Source organism: Dermochelys coriacea, chromosome 17 (assembly GCF_009764565.3).
Source record: "Dermochelys coriacea isolate rDerCor1 chromosome 17, rDerCor1.pri.v4, whole genome shotgun sequence".
In the NCBI taxonomy this organism is placed as follows: Eukaryota; Metazoa; Chordata; order Testudines; family Dermochelyidae; genus Dermochelys; species Dermochelys coriacea.
In genome coordinates this window covers 14,155,232-14,178,718 of record NC_050084.1, presented here as the reverse complement: position 1 = coordinate 14,178,718, position 23,487 = coordinate 14,155,232, and the positions used below count along the sequence as shown (strand labels likewise).

Here is a 23,487-nt window from a genome sequence, read left to right as displayed (position 1 = left end):
GGGGTATGGTCGTAATCTTCCTTTTTAGAGACCCCAGTCCTGTGCCAAAATCCACTGTTGTGGATCTCTGTACACCAAGGAGTCCCAGTGCAACCTGATGCAGGATCCAGGACTTTCACTTTCATTGAGTGCTTTTGCTTTGTATGAAGCAATAGCCATGTTCCACCCCAGACTTGGTTGCAGGAAAGTGAAGTAAGTCTTATTGATATTTGTCAAATGCTTCAGCATTAGAGGCAGTATATAAATATAAGATTATATACAAATATGAAGCACCAATAGTATTCAAACGGAATATGGTAAAAAGCCTAAAATCCCAGTTGGTTAAACATCTGCCCTACAAGTCTATTTACATAATTAACTTCAAACTGTTTTATGTCTCCTCCTTCTGGAGATTTAAAAAAAAACACATAGTTTTAATTTTTAAGGGAAAGGGACAATATTCAATCTTTGGCTAATTTCACAGATTTACCTCTTCTAACTTTTTATCCTTTATCTTTGTATTGTCACAAGTGGGGGGGGGGCACTGAAGAGGCAGGTAAATAAAATAGTTTGGTTTATATTTTCATAGGAAAATAAATATATTGGAGGGACTCTAGTATTAGCACAACATGCTATCATAGACAGATCAAAGTTCAGGACCCTGGCATGATGTTTTGCTGCTTCTGTATAGGAGCAGCAAACTCAACTCCTTCGGAGAAGTTAGATCTTAGATTCATTCTGTAGTGGCGAGGCAAGTCACTGTCAGGTTTCAGACGGAACAAAAACAGAATTCAGACCAACACCAGGCCTACCCACTGATTCAGGAAAACCCATAATCAGTGCTTTAAGTCCATCCCTATCCAGGCTATCCTTTGGAAGTCGGTGGGAGTTAAGCACATGTTGAAGAGTTGTCCTGAATGAGGATGGGTTCCAGAACTGAGGCCTTAGAGAGGAGTGGTATAAAGAGGGGGAGAATAAAACAAATTGTTACAAAACTATTTAGATACAAGTGAAAACTGAGCTAGGCAGAAAATATTTATCTGTAGTTCACTGACTCTCTGAATTTGACATCCAAATATTAAAATCCAGATGCATATAGCAGAGGATTGAGCTGAATAATAATCTGTGAATAGACTTTTTATGAATGAATTCCAAAGACAGAATTATTCAGGATGACAGAGAGATTAGTAAATACAGCATTGCAAAGTTCTTTTTGCCCACTCACCGCAGGCAAATTGATATTTTGCTTGTCTATTTTTTATTATATATATTTCATTATTTCCATCATAGAATCATAGAATCATAGAATATCAGGGTTGGAAGGGACCCCAGAAGGTCATCTAGTCCAACCCCCTGCTCAAAGCAGGACCAAGTCCCAGTTAAATCATCCTAGCCAGGGCTTTGTCAAGCCTGACCTTAAAAACCTCTAAGGAAGGAGATTCTACCACCTCCCTAGGTAACGCATTCCAGTGTTTCACCACCCTCTTAGTGAAAAAGTTTTTCCTAATATCCAATCTAAACCTCCCCCATTGCAACTTGAGACCATTACTCCTCGTTCTGTCATCTGCTACCATTGAGGTAAATAAAATCATCATAAAGGGTGGGCAAGTAGATTTTATGCATGGCCTGGTCATTCTTCATCAGACTTTTGTTGTACCATTTAAGCATTATGTATAATATATAAACCTGTAATTTGTTATAGATTTTAATCCCAATACTGCACATTTGTATGTATGTGTTCACATGTGTATTTGCAAGATCTAAATGTACGTAGTACAGATGCACACAGGATCCATGAAATTGTCCAAATCTGTTTTTGTGATTTCTTTCTTCAAACTGAAAGTTACTAAGAAGAAACCTGAAATCTTAAAAATGATGATTGAAATATCTGAAATTCTGGTGCAACAGCCAGGAATCTGTAGTAAATGCTGCAAATGAATTTCCATTATAAACCCAGTTTTGGTGACTTCTGCTAAAATATCCCTTCAGTTTGAAAGCATTGGTAGTCAGTTTCTCCAAAATACCATTCAAACTGCTACTGACATCCACTTTATTAATCTATTTTGGAAAATCAAAAATTGGCCACCAATCCATCATTATAAATAAGGTCTGGAGCCTGTGCAAAGACTTATGCATGTGACTAATTTTAGGCACATGACTAGTGCTGTTGATTTCAATGGGACTACTCACATGAATGAAATTAAATATGTACATAAGCCTTTGCAGGACTAGGGCATATAAAGTTGGTAGGTTGTCACTGCTATGAAGATTATGACATGAGAGGAAAATATACCAGAGGATCTCACCAATCACGTTTCACTATTCAGCATTCCTGAAGTTACCAAACCACCTCCCGCTAATGTAACAGGAGAGAGCATTATTTCTGCATCAGATCTGAAAAGCCTATAAATGGAAGTCTGACAAACCTACAGTACAAGAATAAGGGGACAGCCCATGAAATTTAAAGGCAACAAATTTAAAGCCGATAAAAGGAAATACTTAATTGTACAATGTGTAATTAACCCATGGATCTTATTACCATAAGATATTGTTAAAGTAAAGAGCTGGAGGGTTCAAAACATATTAGGCATTTATATGAATAAAAATATGTTATCCACGGTTATGTAAGAGAGAGATCACTCTCACAGATCATGATATAAGCCAACCACTAACTGACAAGTGCAGTAGGAAAGTCCCTCAGATGCATGTTATCACCTAATTTTTCATGACTGGGGTGTTTACATCTTTCTGTGAAGGATCTGATACTGCCCTGTGTTGAAGGCAGTATACTGACTGGACTTGATGGAGTCCCATTGGTATGATGCACTACTGGCCAATTCCGACATCAGATCCTGGAATAGTTATTTGTCGTTCCTGTTTTCTCATCCATTGGATGATGTATTTTACTGAGTTAACATGCCTAGAATGTGATACTTTTTTGAGACAGAAGATACATTTGAAACGATTGATTGATTGATTGATAGGAAGCACTTCTGATTAATGGTGTGGCTTGTTTATTCATATGGAGAGCCTTGCCTCTAACAGCAGTGAAACCAGCTCTCAAAGCATAGACCTGCCCAGGATTATCGTGAAATAGCATCATAAGGAATTAGAAACCTGTTTTGTTATGGATTCTCAATGACAGTTGCAGCACAAATTCATTACCACACATACTGTATATTCCACATGACAGCTGAGCAAATTTTATGAAATTACCATTGAGGATGATTATATTGGGTATGAGGATTAGCTCAGCAGGCAGCCATGTTGGCACAGGGCAGGGTTTGGGCCAAAGGATAAATACCCATTCTTTGATTACTGTTATTAATGGGAGGCAGCTAGACTTCCAAGCAAAGACAAGGCTCACTGGCCACCTGTGAGCTAATCACATGGATTTGCCTCATTCTGTATTTCAGCTCACTTGGAACCTGTAATCTAATTCACAAAGAGAGATGAGAAGAGTGAGCAATTCACTTTCTGCCTCACATTGATGTGCTTTGTAACCTTTTAATCCTTTAAAAATTGCAGTTCTGTGCAAAATGGAGAAAGCACAGTATGTAAGTCTTGTGTCTTTAAGTGCCCCATTGATGGGCTACTAATTAGCCTCAATGAGGGGCTACAAAAGCTACAGCAAAGTGAGGAGCAGATGACATATCCAAACAGTATCCTAGAGCATATATAGATTAAAGATTTAAGCTAGTAAGGAAAACACTTACCCTTTGGATTGGAAAAAGGACCTACAGTAGGCAATATTGTCTCCATATTCAGGCCTTGCATTCCATTGGTAGTGCCCCTTTCAACACACAAGGTGGTCGCTTTCCATAGAAACGTCAAATCCAGCCAATTGATCCACCTTATTATATTTATAGCAGAAATAAACATGTGGGTGATCATACTTGAAACTGGTCTGGATTGCATGTCGTTTACCTTGGGAATGTACATAGGATTTATTGGTTTATTTTTCGCCAAGTATTGAACTCGCATTAATCAGAAGATTATTACTTTTCCTAAAGGCCCCATGGTAATTCATGCTGGTGTATTTTATGAAGTCTTTGTATATGTATTTCTATTGGAATAAGATTACTCTGCCAGACAGCTAGAAGCTGTCATTACTGTACCACGCTGCTACTTTAATTAACATCAAGCCCATGAACGACTAGAAACAAGTAAGTTGTACAATTTAGGGATGATTCTCTGTCATGCTACGGTTCCTTTACACAACTCTGGCATACACGCTATGCTTTGGCTGCTCTCTTCTTCCTCCATATGGAGTCTTGGGATGAAGAGCTTAAATTAGAGCATACCTGAGAACTACATCATCCAGTTTAAAGATGTCATTAATCTCCCCTGAACCTGCTATCAGATCACTCCCAGAACATTAGATCGAGAAACAAAAACTAACTCAGATAGTGGTCAGTGAAATGTTAACCTACTCAGTGCAACAGAGGAAGACGATATTAAAGAGAGCACGCATGTCTAAAAGTGATATCCATAGGATTATATGGGTACCCAAATTCCATGCTTTATATTGTAAACTGATCACCCAAAGGGGTCAGGAAGGAATTTTCCCCTATTATATGGCATTGTTTGTTTGGCTAGGCACATTGCAGTTTATTATTCCTGCATCACAAACATCAGATACCTAGCCACTGCTGGACTAGATGAATCAAAGGTTTTATCCCATGTGCGAGGTCCTGTTCTATTATACTTGTATGTATTTCCCCGCTTTAGGTTTCGTAAGGCTAATTCAGCTCATTCCAATAACATTTGCTCTATTATATAGAACTTGTTATGCCAAAATGCACTCTTCGCTGTACTGGAGGTTGCTGTAATAGGAGCCTAGATCCTCCTCTGAGGTCTATGAAATGAGAGCCAGCCTACGGCACAACCTCCCTGATTGTGATTAACGTTTATACAAATGGACAGGCACAAAGTGGAAACTCTCTGTGCTCCCATCATCTCCCTGCCTCAGTGTTTGAAAATTAATTTGACTAAAACAAATAGTCAGGTTCCCCTCAATTTGTTTGTACTGTTTCAGTGACGGAGGACAGCCGCAAGCCTGGATACTGCCCATCAGTGCCAGTAATTGGAACAAACCAGTCAGTGCTCAATAGATTTAAAGAACAGGGGAGTAGGGAGAGAGGTGCAAGGAAAGGAGATGTCTAGGTAGAGCAAATCCTTGTGGTGTTATACTTGGTGCTCATTCCGATGGAGAATGACAATGAAAGACCATAGGACAGCACAGGGCCATCAGAAACACAGATGTACCTCCCATTGAATTATATGGAAGTTCTTTGGGTAACCTCATGGCAAATCCTGTAGGACTTTATAAAAAATGAGATCCTTTCAACAGATGTTTTTGAATAAGTCTATGGAATTTCCTAGAACATTATGTCCCTGCTATAGGTTCCTGAAGAGTGGGTTTTTTTGTTTGTTTAAGCTATAGAAAGGAACTTATTTTCTGCTACATTTTATAGGGTTTTTTTATTATTATTTCTGTAGAATCTTGCTTGCTTAATCTCTTTTAAGTGCTATGAATGTTCCCTAAGGACAGAATTTGGTCTATGAGGACATTTTTTACATGCTGAAAGAAGCTTTGAATGACAATATCAGTGATCTTGAAATAAAGAAACAGACAAAAACAAGGGGCACATATATCTGATTTCAGTAGAGCCATATGTTTTACACCTTCTGAGGATTTTATATACAAGAAACTTGGTGAAGGGGAAATTAAGGCTGCAGGCATGTCAGTCATTTGCGTCCCTGTTGCCTTTCAGTCATAATAGAGTTTTAAAAAAATACACTTAAATGTTACCAGGCTTTCACTTGGAGAAGTGGAGGAAATTGTATTACTGGAGCTCCAAAGAAATCTTGCGAGCCAGAGAAAACATGCATATAACGTAAAGGCCTCAACTTACCACCAGCACATAGTTCTTTAAAAGAATGCTGTTAAGTAGCTTCACAACCCAAATTGAGACAGTTTAAAAAGGGGATAGGGATGGAAGGCTGGAGACAGGGTTGGTTTACAAACCTAATACAATTAGATATATGTGTGTGGGGTCTAACCCTGTTCCCTTTTCTCACAAGAATAGCCCCACTGAATTCACAGGTTTAGCTCCCGCCCCCCACCCCCCCGATAAGGTGAACAAGTTTCTGCCCATGAACTCCTGAATTTATGTGGAAAGAGTTTTATTGTCATTTCAGACATTTCCTCTGCAATGTTGGAAGCTCAAGCAGATTAGTATTAAGCTAGTGCATGATTACACCTCATAGTGATGCTGATCAGTGGAGTTTCACTGTGCAAACCCAGTGTAACTTCCTGTAAAAAGCAAGCCACTGAAATTGTGGTAATTACTGTTTGATATTTTACAGTTAATTTCATAGAGGTGGTGATAGCCAGAGAAGCAAAGCAGTTTTAAAACTATGTTTTTGTATTGACACGTGCCTTTAAAAATTGCTCTGAAACCCTTCACTGTAAGACCTAGGGGAGAAAATTCTTGGCGCTACAGAACAAATTCACAAAGGAAACACAGTGTTATGTGGCTAGTGAGTTATGGCTATGACACCTCTCTAGGGGAATAAATGTGTTATTCTTCCGTATAAACATATCACACAGCTCTTTTTGTCCTCAGTATATTGAACTGAGCTGCCATGCTAAATTCGATCAGTGTTCATAAGGTGATACTTTTCAAGCTGCTTTTGAAAGCCAGTTTTTATTCAAGCTCATTCAAGTAATCCTGTCACATCCAAGCTGGGTGAGCTAATGTCATGAGCATTTTATGTAGCTGTGTGGCTAAAGCAAATCAATGGGCAAGGAAGGGGGGATAAAACCAATCTATTTTTCATCTTGGTGAAAGTTACTTGTATGTTAAGGTTAGCTGGAACCTATTGAAAATGGGACATAAAAATCCAGCCTTACCATGGTGTCTGTTTCTGTTTCTTCTTCTTCTTTTTCCTTTTTATTTTTTACTATCTACTATTCAGTGTTTCCATTGATTTATTTTTATTCAGTATTTTTTTGAAACAAACAAACAAACAAAAACCCTCCCTTCACACTTCTCCTTAGTGGTAATTTCAGTAGGTAAGCAGTATTATGCTATGTATATGTACTGTATACATGTTATGAGAGGGAGCATCCTATCCCGAGCAAACAAAACTCAGTGTTACATGTATTGGAATTAAGGGCCTCACAGTGGGATTTAGGAGAGCCAGGTTCTGTTCCCAGCTGTGTTACAGACTCATTGTTCTCTGATTACAGCTGGTTCTGTTTTTTTAGGGTATCCAATTTGGGACACCTTGGACCTGATTTTCAGAGGTGCTGAGCACCTGCATCTCCCATTGATTCATTATAAGGTATTGGTTTTCAGTGCTTCTGAAAATCAGCCCCAAGAGGTCTCAGATTAGACAGTTGCACAGTGAGACACCAGATTCAGACACTACTTTTGAAAATGTTGACCTCAGTCTTTCCATGCTTCACTTCCCCTCCATCAAATGGGATAAATGCTCCTCTACTTCACAGAGACTTTCTGATAAATGGGCTTTTTCATTACATGCATTTAATGCATGAAAGGAATTCAGAGATTCTATGTTGATGGGGGGGTCACTTGAAAAGCCTCAAAACAAATAAATACAGTGGTCCTGTTAAAGTCAATGGGACTACTAACAGTGGTATAAGTTATGCTCAGTATATGTTATCAGGCCCTAAAGTGCATGGATGCCTGATAATAAAGATGAGGTACTCTTTAGAGACTGAAGTGTGTCAAAAGAAGAGGAGCAACTTGCTAAGTTAAAAAGCAATAAGTCACCTGGTCCAGATGGTCCACCAAAGAGTTCTGAAGACACTCAAGTATGAAGTGACTGAGGCACTAACAAAATGTGCAACCTCTCACTAAAACACTCACTGTTCAAAGAAGTGGAGGTCAGCAAATGTTGTACCTCTGTTTAAAAAAGGCTTTAGGGGTGATTGAGGAAATTTTAGGCCAGTAAACCTTATGTCAGAATGTGGCAAATGGTTAAAACCATATTTAAAAACAGAATATAAAAAATCTGGAAGATCATGATGGGGTCTAACCAGCATGGTTTTTGCAAAGAAAAAGTGTCTCACTATTCTCTTGGAATTTTTCAAACGTGAATAAAATAGTGGATAGAGGAGAACCAGTTGACAAGGCCCCACACAAGAGGCTTTTAAAGAAGCTATGGGATGAAAGGCAAAGTCATCATGGGGTGAAAGGCAAAGTATTTTCATTGATCAAAAACTGGCTAGGAGACAAAGAACAAAGAGTAAGATTAAATGGCAATTTTCACCATGGCAAAAAGTTGACAGTGGGAGTCCTCAAGATTCAGACCATGTCCTATGGCACTGGGTTTTTTTTAAGTGGTGGGGGCGGGGAAGAGATCAGTTGTGAGGTAGAAAAATTTACAGATGGCACAAAATTATTTAGGTTAGTGAGGACCATAGAGAGGTATGAGGAACTTTAGAGAAACCCAAACAAGATAGGTGAATGGGCGACAAGATGGCAAATGACATTCAAGTTAATAAATGCAAAAAATGTACATGGAAGGGGGAAAATGAACTACTCATAGATCTTTATGGGGTTCTAAATTAACAGTATAAAGAAAGGGATCTGGGTATCGTAGTCGACAGTTCAATGAAGACCTTTGCTCAGGGTGCAGCTGAAATCAAAAAATAAGCTAGAAGTTAGGATGCATAACGAATGGGATGGTGAATAATAAAGAGAATATTAAAATGCCTTTATATAAATCAGTGCCGTAGCCTCATGTGGATAATGTGTGTAGTACTGGTCACCCCATCTCTAAAAGGATATTACTGAACTAAAGGGGGGTCAAGAAGAGCAACAAGAAAGATCAAGGGCCTGGAAAAGCTTTCATATGAAGAGAGAGTGAAAAATTTGGGATTGTTCACTTTAAGGAGGGGATGAATAAATGGGGATATGATATAAGTATATAAAATAGTTACTGGTCTAGAGAAGTAGATAGAGCCACTTCTGTTTTCCCTGTCTCAAAACAAGACATTTAATTCAAATAAAAGGTGGAAAATACCAACCTGATAAAAGGAAATATTTTTTCACACAACGTCACAGAAAGCTACCGAGGCCAAGAACACAGCAAGGTTGGAAAAGGGATTGGACATTTATATGATTATCAGGAATATACAGTGTTATAATTAACACTGACAAAAACTTTGCTGAAGGATATTAAACCTTATGCTTCAGGGTTTAAAGCAATCTCTAATATGAGGGGCAGATTACCCCACATCTGTTTACCGTGTACCCATTCCTTTGAAGCATCTGGTGCTGGCCACTTCTCAGATATAGGATACTGAACTAGATGGATGGTGAGTCTGCTCCAGTCTGGCAGTTCTTGTGTTTCTGTTTTCCTAAATATGCTGTACAAATAGTGTGGTTATGAGGGGCCCCATTTCTCTTTAACTTGCATGTTAAATGAAAGAAGGAGAGAAAGGAGACCTTTAGTACTCAAACAGTTTATTAACATTCAATGTTAATTTGCCTTCTTTTTCTTCCCACATGGCAAGTTTGTCATCCCATTTGAGAAAAGTTTCTTTTAACAAACAATCTCTGGCTCTTAGCTAGCTATTGGATGCTTAACAGAGTTGCAAAGTTAATTATCAGAGTTGTAGCCATGTTAGTCTGTATCCACAAAAACAGCAAGGAGTCTTGTAGCACCTTAAAGACTAACAGATTTATTTGGCCATAAAAAAAAAAAAAGACCCCACTTCTTCAGATGTTGCATCTGAACAAGTGATTTTTTACCCACCAAAGCTTATGCCTAAATAAATTTGTTAGTCTTTAAGGTGCCACTGGACTCCTCATTGTTTTTAAAATTAATTATTTAATTTATAGCTTCTTTGATGGATAAGTTAGAAAATCAAGAGGTGTGTCTGTTAGAAATTAACCTTTTTGCTGTGGTTATTTGTTTCTATAGGTATTGGAGCAGGACTGAGTTATCATAGTGTAGTTTTCTCTTCAGGGATTGCATGTATGTACTCTACAGTATTTTCCATTTGACAAGATTTTTGCGATAGAAGGAAATTTAGATGTTATGCACATTACCTCTACTCTGAAAAGCTACGACCCTGTGTTAAGTAAAAAGGCTCTTTAAAAGAAAATAATCTAACATCAAGGGCTTTCAGTATTCTATTCCTGGTAATTTAGGTGGCACATTTATGATGTGTCTTCTGTTTAACGGCTGGATTAAATAAATTGTTTCACGTGAAATATTGGGGGGGAGCATTCTGCATTCTCAGATCAAGGCTAGAAGCAGCTCAGTGACTGAAGGAGTGTCAACAAGTTGTTCAATTTCACTGAGTGGTTCTTTTCATTGATCTTCAGCTTTATTGTTTACAATTAAATCCATTTCAATGCAGAAGATAAACATTTTAACAGGCAATAGCAAGGTCTTTTGTACCAGATGACGTTCTTCTCTCTTTGAGAATTAAGTACAAATTGCGTCACAAGGCTTGCTATTCCCTTGTACCAAATACTTGCATAATACGGACTAATTGGTGCCAGCAGATGACAGAGCTGCAAGTAACCATATTTTCTAACATGTTTTTAATTTGCATAATCAATAATTTTATTACTGTCCTTGGGACTCAGGATGAAAGATGGTTATGTGCTGAAAACACAGTACAATTTATCCAGTACAATTGATGAGTGACTCTGAGGCCGTTGTTCTGTATGATAGGTGAGATACCTAATAGGATGTCCTTTGTCCTTTCCAATAATAATTTCTGTTACTATCTTATTTATCCAAATGTTTGATTAAGCAATGTATAATCAGATTTTCAATCTGAATAACTGTTGCAACATAGAATCATAGAATATCGGGGTTGGAAGGGATCTCAGGAGGTCACCTAGTCCAACCCCCTGCTCAAACATGTATGCCTATATCTCAAGGCTAATCCTCAGCTAGTGTAAATTGTCACAGCTAGACATAATAGAGCAATTTACACCAGCTATGACAATTTATACCAGCTGAGGATCTGTCCTCTCTAGAGCTGGGTGAATAATTGATTTTTTGGTTTGCAGGCAGTTTCAGAAAAAAAAACAGGTCAATCTGAAACCAAACATTTTTGGCAAATTGAAAAATTCTGCAAAAAAAATTGTGTTGGGTCAGACAAAATGTTTTGTTTTCTATCTGGGATTTTTAAAAAGGAAGCAAAAGAAACTGCCAGAAGTGGAGGAGAGGCCACTGCCACCCTTTAGCCCAGTGGACTCACATGGGAAATAGGAGACCTGGTTTCAGTTCCCCCCTCTCTGTGATGCAGAACAGGGTTTTGAACGTGAGTGTCTCATCTTGCCGGTAAGTGCCTCTATCCACTGGGCTATGGGATATTCTAAGGGAGGTATTGCTCAATCTCTTCTGTTAAAGCTGTTCCATTGTGTATGAATAATTAAACAGTCTTTGGAGCATGGATTTGAACTTGGGCCTCCAACCTCCCAGGTGAGTCCCCCTGACCACCAGGTTGTAGAGTCCTTCTCACTCTCTTGCCCAATCACTATTCGAGTATTTTAGACAAAATGAAACAGCTTCAACAGGAGAAATGGAGACACACACAACCCAGACCACCCTCTAGCCACCAGGCCATAGCACTCTCCTGTAGATGAGAGACCTAAGCTGAAATCGCTTCTCCACATCAGACACAAGGGAATTGAACCCACGTCTCTCACAGCCCTGGTGAGCGCCCTCATTACTGGGTAAAAGACTATAAGCCTCAGCTCATCTGGCTGTTTTATGAATGATATCTAAGGCCGTTGCGAATGCAGGTCAAAAAAAATAAAATTGTTTTTGTCTGAAACTAATCTGTGAATTCATGCCAAATTTGTGAATTGTTTTGAGTCAGCCGAAACTGCAATTTTCTGCAAATAAACTATCCATGTGAAAAAAATTAAGTCCTCTCATCTATGTCAAAGCTGAAGGAAAACAGAACAATAAAAAACAATAGAATGAGTTTTATATTTTCGAGTGGCCAGCTCTTTATCCTGTATTAGAAGATTTGACAGTAACATGCCTGTGACACCAAAGAGAATAGCTTATATTATCAGAGAAAGAAAAAAAAATTAATACTAATTCAAAATAGAAAAATGCTATGGAAATGTGAGTGAGGTTGCCTTGGGAGGCATGTTTGATCTCAAAGATGGGTGTAACAGTTTTACTTCCTCTCTTACTATGCTCTATGATATTAGAGCTTTTGGGGTTTAGTCCAAAGCCCTGGAATGAATGGAAAGACTCATTATTGACTTTTAATCAGTCCTATAAGGACTTCTTAGCCTGAAGCCCAAGAGTCTGATGGAACTAGTTATGGATCTCTGTTTCTGAAGCAGCAGATTTTCCAGAACTAGTCCTATTATAAATTAGAGTAGCCAAGGAATTGCTCTTATCTATGCCAACTGAGAATTGGAGGATCTTTGCCGCATCAATGACATGCTTTTCACTGGTCTCAACATGCTCTCTATGCTATCAGAGAAGTTCAGTAGGCACAAATTGTATATCTACAAACAGCTTCCCCTACAAAGTGAACTCTAAGGTGGCCAGTTATGTCCAGGTTCCAACTCCCTTGTACTGCCTGAGTTGTATGAAGGAGCCAGATTACAGAAAAGTACCTGGGCCCATATTTCCATGTTTTCTTCTGTGGAGATTAGGAAGACTGACAAAGTGATTTCAGGAGGATGCCACAAACATACTGTATTCATTGTACAAACCTTGGTGCTTTAATTAACATGTGTTTGTGGGCATTATGTCATTCTTTTGTATGTATATAGATATTTACAAGATATGTTATGGATACTGATAGATATAAAAGGGATAAATACATATGCACACATATATTACATATTACAGATACACACATGAAAACACGTGTGTATTTTTATGTATATCTAATATCATAAACTCATAATTACAGAGTGTCGGTATTTCACATGCAACTCTGTGTTTGTATTACAAGTCTTCACAAAGTCTTCATTTCTCAAGGGGTGTTGCGCTGATAGAGTGGTAATCATGTTCTAACAGCCAGGCCTATTTCTCTGGTGTTATTGAGATGACAGAATAATAATCATGTAGACACAGCAAACTTATTTGGTAACTTCATTTGGATTAATTTGGGATCTGTGTCCTCTACCTTAAGAAATCACAATATTCTCTGCTTCAAGTGAAAAGTGGTGAAATTAGAGAAATGGAAGGACAGTGTGAGAGAGGATCGAATGCAGATTCCATATGCACGCCATTTGTCTATAACCTTAGCAAATTATTTTTTCCAATACTCAAAGAATCACCATCTTTTATTCGTCTTTTGATAAAACTCTCATAGCTGATTGGCACATCATCACAATAATAATGAAAGGAAATCTTATATCACCATATCAGAGACATAATTATTATTTTTGTAATTTACTGATTCAGCAAGCTGACTTTTCCCAAAACAGTCTAATGAGGGTGCTTTTAAAAAAAAAATGGGACATGCACCTGATTCTTTAATTTGCTTGGTTGGAAAGAAACTCCTTTGTGGTCTAAAGAAGAAAAGAAAGCTGTGTATTGGGTGGCCAATGTCATGAAGAAATAAAGGGCGCTCTCCTTCAAATTTCCAGTGGTTAGTGAATTAAATATTCAGAAATAATTATATGTGTAAAAAGTCTTAGAAGATTAAGGGAAAACATGCATCTATGACCTTGAAATGCTGCTGCAGAAGATTTAAAACTCTCCACAAAAATCATAAAATAGATTGCATTGCTCTGGGATTTTAACTCTCTAAATGGATACTGTGTACTACAGTGTTCTTGATGGACAATATATATTAATTATTGATTGTGCAAAGATACATTTATTAGGAACATTGACACAAGAAAAACTCCTGGACCTTTGATACCATTTTGTCATGTAGTATAGATGTAATGGTCTGAGAGAGAGAGCAGGGGTTCAACATCTTCCAAATAAAATAAATTGGGAGCAACTAAACATTACGTCTTCTAAGCTGTTAACTAATGCACATGGGAATAGTACTTAAGGGGCTGCACAGTGAAGATATACATACCAATGTGGAAAAAATACACAGGGGACATTATGACTCATAATGTCTTTTCTCCAGGGGAGGAGTAGGATTGGATAAGGAATTTCACTTCACAGCAGAGGGCTGTGCTGAATAAATTTTGTGCACCCAAGAGACACTAAAAATATCAGATAAGAAGGTTAAATGAAGGGCTCCGAGAGCAAGGTATTTCTCCTGGGATTGAAGGTGTCACCTCTGCTGTGTTTTCAGACCGCCACTATATTCACCTCGTAGGCAGTTTCTAATGATAAAATAAATCCCTCAAAGCCATAATTGGCATTCCTTCTCACTAAAACTCTAACTAATAATTTAGCCCTTTGAGGACTGGGGACATGTACCATGTCATCCTAAGCAATCTGTTGCTTATTTTTTTCTCTTTCTGTGCTTGGGACCTGTCTTAACAAACGTGATGATCTTATTCTGTTTAACTTTTAATAGTGTTTGATCAAACAAAACTGATCCAAAGAATTAATGCAAACTGTGTTTCAGTTATTGATAACCTACAATTTAATTGCTTTGAGCTACAGCTTGGGCACATGTCGCAGTCATTACGTTTTATTCTTATAAAGTCCCAGTACTGCTGTATTTTTCTGATCCAGATTCCCTGGATCTCTTATTGCAAATAGCAAAGTGCCCTCTTCGTCAGCCCCAGGGACAACAAAAGTTTAAATGCATCAGTATCAACCAACTCAAGTCACAGTTCCCCTGAGACGACTGCTTTCTCCATTTCCTATCTGTACAGTTTCCAGTACCCTCCTAGCTTACTCCACCAAACTGCTTGCCACTCTGCTGAGCTAGCAAATTGCTCAGTACCACTGATGTACAGATTCCTTCCTGGGACACCTTTGTCTATGCTCTCTTAAAGACTGATGATATCATTATGATATACATTATAAGGGCCACTCCAATATGGCAGCACTTAAGAGAGAAAGGTCATTGCTTCTCCACTTGAGCTTTCTGAACATCTACACAAAAAGGAGCCATAACTGAGTTTGGCTTCACTGATGGGCATGAGGAAAGGGAGGCGGGGTCTTGCTGGGTTGGAAAGAGCTCTTTTCACTTGCTGAACAGGTACAGCAAGGAATGCCTCTTCCCAAACTCCCTCAGAGCCAGAAATAATAAGCAAAATGTCTGTAGGTGCAGTTGCTACCCCATTGTGCTTCCCTCGGTTCCACAGCAAAGGCCACAAGAGACATACACTTGAGCCCACAGAGAATGAACACATCAACAGTATTCCCGCACCCCCATCCGTCCAAAAAACATGAATCTGGTCCGCAAAATCATGGGATTGGTTAAAAAAAAAAATCATAAGATTTAAAAAGAAATAAATAATGTTGGGGCTTTTTAAAATTGCCTTCTGGTTTCTGAGCCTTTAGGATGCACTCGTGTCACGATTTCAGACTTTTCTCCCTAATCATGAAAGCTAGAAACTTACTTTTTGTTTGAATGGAGGGTGAGATTCTCTTTCAATCTCATGAAACCAACAGCTGGGGCTTTTTTAAAAAAAACAACACAAAAAATAAACACCGATCCATAAAACAAATATGGAATCACAAGAAAATTGAGTTTGTTGGCCATAGTGGACTTATGCATAGCTTGTTTTCCTTATTTTTATTCGCATCCCTTCTTCAAGAAGTTAGGAAACATAGCTATGAACAATTTCTCCTTCTATATACTGTGCAACATGTTATCATTTATGTATTCGGTTGTATTTTTTCCCACCTAAAACTGGCAAAGGATAAGGGTAAGGTAAAGGGCAAAAGGTTTCCTCACTAGGAAGTATTAGAACCTCAAGTACACTTTGAACGGTATATTTCATCCTGAGCCCTAGGGGCTTTTCAATAGTTTTTCCTAAATTTCTTTTTCCCAGTATTGGTGGTTGTCGAAGACATAGCAGGCCCAATTGCTAAGCCCCAGTTGGCTGCAGTGAGAGTTGCAGGTGCTCAGCACTTCTGAAAATCAAGCTCCCGGTGTGCAAGTGCAATAATTTTCCTTTAGAATCTCCCTCCAGTAATACTTCCTCCTACCTTTTTATCACACTTGGATTAAATACGCCTCCTTAAAAATTAGGGTAGTATGATACTTTTCAGGTGGGAGATTGCTGTTGAGAAGTGATGAGCTTACTGTACTAAATGTATAATAATAAGTCACTGATATTAATGGGACATGCCAATTTTAAAAAATCACATTGTGCTCTCTTGTCTGTAGCTATTATTGTGACAAGTAACTCCTAAATAACTATCACTGAAGGAGGTCACAAGCAGAAGTCTTTTTCATTTCCCCCACTATTTGATAGCTTCTGTGAATAGTTGGTTTCATTTTTTTCTCCTGTTTAATCAGTCAGGCCAGGATCTTGCAAATACTTCTGTACATGTTTAATTTTATGCATAAGCAGTGTGGCCAACTCTCACAAATGTATCCTGAATTTTTCCTAAACTGCAACTCCTGGAGTCATGGGATTATATGAATTTCTCAGCTTCATTTAAAAAAAAATGTTTCCAGCCCTCGTGGCTGCAGAGAGAAGCTTGAAAATATGAACCTCAAATGTTTGAAAATGAGAAGGCATATACCCCCCCCCAAAAGTATTATTAAAAAAATAATTTTCTTTAAGCCAGTTTGATGATTTTGTGGGGGGCCTAGCTCATGATTTTTGAACTCTTGGGCTTAGCAATACTACATATGAGTAGCCCTGTTAAATTCAGTGAGACTACTCATGTATAGATCTAAGCAGGCGCATAAGCGTTTGCTGGATCATGAATGTGGTCAATTTCTGCTGTTTATTATTTGTATTTTCATAGTGCCAAGGAGCCCTAGTCATGGACCTAGCATCCCATTGTGCTAGATACTGCGCAGATCTTTTGTGAAATAAAGGTGACGGGGAAGATATTTTGGTACAGATCTATTAATGGTAAAAAGTGATTTTAAAACCACAAGTATCAGGAGCAGGTGTACTACAGTAAATTACTTTTAACTCATTTTTGGAAGTTGACTACATTTCAAGTTGACGTTATCCCTGTAAAAGCCTACTATGAGAAAACACTGAAACTGCCTAGAATGTAATGGGTTCACTAGGTTTTTCTCACTTCTTTGCACACGTAGCCATTTTGTCTCTCTTTCTCTCGGCGTTGCAGGTAAAGAATTAGGTGTCAGTACGTTAGCTGAAAATGACAACCAAGATGCTAGGGGGCCGGCTGTCCCGAAAATATCAGGCTTAGAGAGGAGTCAAGAGAAGAGCCAGGACAGCAATAAAGAACCAATACTCGAGCCTGTGGTGCCTAAAGACGCTTGTCCTCAGGTTTCTCAGACTTTGGCCCAGCATCTTTTGGAGCCACAGCCTGAAGCGCCTTCCCCAACCCCTGTCCTGGGTCAGCGTACAGAGGCTCCTGCCCAGCTGCCACAGTCTCAAGCCTCACAGCTGCTGCAAGGCCCAGAAGAAGCCCAGCGTCCGCCTGCACCTCAGCCTCAAGTGCAACGTCCACCCAGACCGCAGTCCCCTCTGCAATCTGTCAACCAAAACCTGCCGCTGGTGCAGCCTCACCCTTCCTCACAGAGTCTCTCTCAGCCTTTGTCAGCGTATAACAGCAGCAGCTTAAGCCTCAACAGTTTAAGGTAGGCAAACTGTTGTTTATTATGGCAAACAATAAAGGAAAACCTATTAAAATGTGGCGAAGTGCCCAAATTGTTAGCTGAATATGCACATAGGAGGGCATGCTTTTCAGGGCTTGTCTGCCTGGGACACTTAGGAAAGTTCAGAGGAATTAATTAAAGGTGCACATTAAACCCTTCAGAAGTAAAGCAGCCTTACTTTGCTTTGGCTCAGCAGTTCTCAAACTTCACTCCACCATAATTCCCTTCTGACAACAAAAATTACTACCTGGCCACAGGGCGGGAGACCGAAGCCTGAGCCCCACAGCCAGGGCTGAAGCCCTTGGGTGTTGGCTTCAGCCCCGGGCAGTGGGGCTCAGACATCAGCTTCAAGTCCAGGCCCAGCAAGTCTAACACCAGCCCTGGTGACCCTGTTAAAATGGGGTCATGACTCACTTTGGTTTGAGAACCGCTGTTAGCTTAATCTCCTTTGCTGCACTGGGGTGAAGACCTTATGACAAAGGAGGAGCTGCTACACTGGCCCTGTATATCTATCTTAAGTACTTACAAGACTCCCATTACTGTAGTTTCTAAGCACCTCACAGTCTTTAATGTGTTTATCCTCACAACACCCCGGGAGGTATTATCCCGTTTTTACAGCTGGGTGACTGAGGCACGGCGAGGCTAAGTGACTTGCCCAGGTCACACAGGAAGTCTGTGGTGGGGCAGTGACTTGACCCCAGGTCTCCCCAGTTCTAAGTTAGTGCCCTAACCACTGGACCCTCCTCCATCTATCCAAGCTGGGATTCCCCTACGCAGGAGCCAGTTAAACTAGGTTTTTGGCTGCTCTGTGCTTTGAGTTGGGGGGTGGAATTTGACCCACAACTGCTCAAGATCTTGAGTTGCTTTAAACCAAAATCAGGCTGTTTTTCCTTCAGAGTCCCATGCAGCAGAAGCGTGAATGATTATTACACGAAATAGTGAAAAGTAAAACGTGAGCACTAGCTATTTTAAGACATTAAAAAAGTCATGTTGGAGTATGTTAAACTGGGAAAAACTGCAGCCAGTACATATACAAATATTTATTGCTGCGTAATCTACCTAGATCTTTATATTGTGGGAGAAGAGAGGGAGTCATTAATTATATGATAAGCAGGTAGACATCACCATTTTCTCCAGCCCGCCTCTCATCTTCTACGATCTTTCATTTTATTTAGTGATAACTGTTTTTATTAGTGCAAAGATCACTAATTTGAGCTTCAGTTACCTGGAACAATGGTTCAGAAGCATTCATGCAGAAAGGAATTGACAATGACGTAATACATGTACACAGTTGATTGTTCCTTTGTGTGCCATTCATGCATTTCTTCAAGGCTGATACCATTTAACTTTGGAACTCAGCCTCTTGCAACCTCAATTTCTCTGACTAGAGCGTAGATTGGAAATAAAAAGGTAATTTCAAAGTTACAGTTTGTTTAGCATATTCCAAAAGTAACTTCTGGTGTGTGTGCAGGGAGGGGTGCAGGGCGTGACAAGGCTTTTCTTCTTTTCCTGCATTGCTTAATTATTCCCCCCCCACCTCTTTTCATTAACAGCAGCAGCAGAAGCAGTACTCCAGCCAAGACTCAGGCCCCTCCTCCACACATAGCCCATCACCCCTCCGCTTCACCATTTCCCCTCTCTTTACCCAGCCACAGTCCATTGCACACCTTCACGCCCACCCTCCAACCTCCTGCTCACCCGCATCACCCCAATATGTTTGCCCCTCCTACGGCTTTGCCTCCTCCACCTCCATTGACTTCAGGGACACTGCAGGTTGCAGGACATCCAGCTGGTAGTACTTACTCAGGTAAGAGTTGGATGTGTTATGGAAGAAAAACATTTTCATGGTCCCACATACAAAACTATCTCTTGGTTTTAAGTCAAATTATTTATTTTGACCGATACAACAAGGGTTGGCTGTTAGACGGAGGATGTACACACCACTGACATGCTCAGGGCTGTGTTAAAAATGGAAAACATCAGTTCAGTCTGTCCCAGTAATATTCCTTCCTAGGAAAGAATATTCCACCTAGGAAAGAATATTTGTGGAAGGCCAAATTTTGTGTTTCTTTTTCTCTCCATGGTAAAAATCATGTTAGAGTGCATGCTCCCATTACATGAACCCTCTGGGCATCTGTCTTCACAGCAGAGTTAACTTGAGTTATCTACACTTGAGTTACTCCACTCGAGTTAGCTTAGAGTGAGAGCAGCCACACTGCTATATAATACTTGAGGTGCTGTGTCCACACCTGTGCAGTACTCACTCGAGTGTGGCAGTAAGACTTCTGTGAAATATTGGGAGAATTTCTTCTCTCCTTCCTGGAGCCCTGGGAGGAATTGTGGGAAGGCACTGGAGGAGTAGCTTCACTCGAGTGACATTAGCCTGCATTCATATTATGGAGTGGTCATGTAGAAGCTGACAAGTAGGTTCAGTCAGTTTTTAGCCTGTGTAGTCTTGCCAGTCAACGCTAGTTAAAAACTGCACAGCACTTGAGATAAGGACTTTTGTGTGTGGACCTGTCCCGATTTAGAGACAACACTCAAGTTATAACTTGAGTTAACTTTGCAGTGAAGACAACCCCGGGAGAAAGGGGAAATTGAATCATTCTGTTGCCTCCAGTGCATTTTGGAGATCCAAGGAAGACCGTCATGTTTGTGACGCGGTAGTTGGGAGAAGATAGTTTTCTCCTCATAAGGGAAACCTAAACTTAGTTCTGGCAGCCAAACCCAGCAACCACCAGGGGGGACTGCAGAAAAGCTCCTGAACTCACAGCTTTATTCTTTGTTTCAGAGCAAGATATTCTTCGTCAGGAACTCAACACACGATTTTTGGCCTCCCAGAGTGCAGATCGTGGGGCCTCTCTGGGGCCACCGCCCTATCTGAGGACCGAGTTCCACCAGCATCAGCACCAGCACCAGCACACACACCAACACACACACCAGCATACCTTCACGCCTTTCCCACACGCCATCCCGCCCACTGCCATCATGCCAACGCCAGCACCGCCCATGGTGCGTACCCCAGGCAGAAATGTGAGGATAAGTAGAGCACAACTCTATTCTTTATTACAAACTACAAAAATCTCAGTTTTAAGGGAAAGAAAATGCTTTTGGGCCAGATACTCTTAGCTAGAGGCAAAAAGGCCTCTTTCCTCAAACGTGTACTGATAACTAACAGTCAGTACCGAATGGCAGCATTTAGGCTGATGAATTTAGCCTGTGACCCAGTGCTTGGAACATGTGATACTTCTCTGGTGCCTGTTCCTTTCCTCTATTGCCTAAAGGACGTTCATGTTACTCCGAAGGATGCAAATCCAAAGCACAGTTTTATGCAAAACTTGCTTATTCTGTTTTTGTTTATCTCTGTTGGTTGGTAAATAATAGAAAGGCAGTCTTTGATATTACCAACAGAAGTGAAGGTATGAACAACAAAATACAAAGTAACTAGTTTGTGCTTTGATCCCTTTGCAGTTTGACAAATACCCTACAAAAAGTTGACCCCTTCTACCGTCACAGTGTGAGTTTTATTACTGTGTTTAAAAATTGACTTAATCGCTTTTCCATAGTGGGCTGGGATTGCTGCTCAATAACTAGCAGAATGTTCAGTCTATTCTTAATAATCACTCCAGGAATTATCATTATCGTTCTTGGTCACTTTAGCTTTGCCTTTTAAAGGCTTGCCTTTGTGGTGCTGGTTTCTGATAAAGATGCAGTATCATCTTTTTAATCGAAAGATCTTTTGCTTGACCAACTTGATGTGAAGATGCGGCATATAAGAGCTGAATATGCCACATAAAGCAGGATACACCAGTAATTTCATTACCATTTTTCAGTTGTGTCATAAGCCATTAGACTAAATTTCTTCCTAAGAAATTTGTAATGAAATGACAAACTATCATACATACCCTTCAGGTGTTAGATAATCCAATAGTTTTACTAATATATTTATTGTCACTGTATAAAAACTAAATCCGTGTCTTTTTGTGTGCTTCAGATTTCAAAGTCATAACTGTGCCACTGGGCTTGTTACATTTTGAAAGCTCTATTTCCTGACAGCAATGAGAATCTAGCACTGTGGTTAAGAGCTACAAAATAAAAACATTGTAATTTAATAACTGGTGTGTTATAAATCAAAATATATTGTAAATCAATAGATTTCACTTAATTTCAAGCTTTTGTTTTTACAGTTTGTATATCATTGATTGATTAGCTGTGAAATATAGGTTGCTTTTCTCCATTGTCAGGAGCTTCATCGTATTGGTAAAAGACAAGTTCTTGACTGGCTATGGAGAGATTCTAACTCTCATAATGATATTTTGATTAGAGAAGGAGTTACTGCCTCAGTATATTCAGAACTCTGCAAAGCACTTGGCTTTTTGTGTTGGTTTTGTTTAGAAGTGGAACTGGGCAAGAAAAATGAGATGATCGTTTGATTATTTTATTGTTTGTTTTGCTCACTCTGGAACCTGTTTAGGCCCAGATGCTGAAAAAAATTTACTCACATGCCTAACTTCGAGCATGTGAATACTCCCCATTGATCTTCAATAAGACTCATCTGCGTAATTTTAAGTCCATACATAGGTGTTCTGCAGGATTGAGGCCTTTGTATGAAATGTTAGAGCTCAATCCTGCAAACATGCATGCATGGGAGCAGTTTTACTCACGAGTGAAATCACTCACGTGCTTATATGATTTGTTTAAAGCAGGACTCCACCCTTAGTCACTGGGTTTCACATCAGTTTATAAGATACGTTATCATCAATGTGGCATGTTGATTCAAGCAAGAATGCAGAACCGGAGAAATAGATAAACGTGCATTAGGCAAATAAAGCACAGCAATCAATGGCGAATACAGGAAATCATTGAGTGAGTTATCTATATAAGCTTTTTCAAATTGACATTGACAAGTCCTCTTATGAAAACTGCAGTTACTAGAAATCCGACCAAACTAGATCATGCCATTTTCCTTCTAAATGTAATGGATGGCATCGTGTTGTTATCTGCTAGCCTATGGGGCAAGATCCTTAGCTGGTGTAAATTGGTGGGTGTCTGTTGAAGTCAGTAGAGCTGCACCAATTAACAGCTGCTGGAGATCTGGCCCATTATGTTCAATGATGTGTCAATAATAGAATGTGACATTAAAAAAGTGTAAAATATTATTATTCTTTATATTATTATAGAGGCTAGGAGCCCCAGTCTTTGACCAGGATCCCATTGTTTTAGGTGCGGTACAAACACAAAACACAAAAGATGGTCCCTACCCCAAAGAGCTTACAATCTAAGGTTATGTCTACACTACAGACCTTACAGCAGTACCGCTGCAGCTGTAAGGTCTCACATGGCCATTCTCTGCCGGCAGGAGAAAGCTCTCCTGCTGGCATAATGAAACCACCTCCAACAGCAACAGTAGCTATGTCGGCAGGAGAGCATCTCCCACAGAAATAGTGCTGTCCGCCCCGGCACTTTTGTCGGTGAACTTATGTCGGTCAAGGGGTGTTTTTCACACCCTCAGCAACAAAAGTTTTACTGATAGCAATGCTAATGTGGACATAGCTTAAGTACTCATGGCCCTTTCTGACTGATGCTTTGTAAACTCTATTAGATTTTGTTGCCTTTTTGTCACATATTGCCACTGGATTCATATCCTTATTTAAACTAAGGCCTAGTCTGCAGTAGAAAAGGTGCTTGCTGATGTATACTGGCAAACTCTACTAATGTAGATGAAGCTTATACTGGCAAAAAGGACACTAGGGCTTTTGGCAGCATGGAAATGTCTGTAAAAAAAAAAAAAAAAA

General features: G+C 39.6%; 1 protein-coding gene across 1 annotated transcript in view; it reads left to right on the top strand.

Annotated features, from left to right (window-relative positions):
• Positions 1-23,487, top strand: part of AUTS2 (activator of transcription and developmental regulator AUTS2) — a 983,370-nt gene that overhangs the window by 935,462 nt on the left and 24,421 nt on the right. The window contains 5 exon segments of the mRNA XM_038375820.2: positions 17,197-17,674; positions 19,246-19,499; positions 20,484-20,704; positions 21,164-21,181; positions 21,183-21,209. Coding sequence (XP_038231748.1) covers positions 17,197-17,674; positions 19,246-19,499; positions 20,484-20,704; positions 21,164-21,181; positions 21,183-21,209 — 998 coding nt within the window.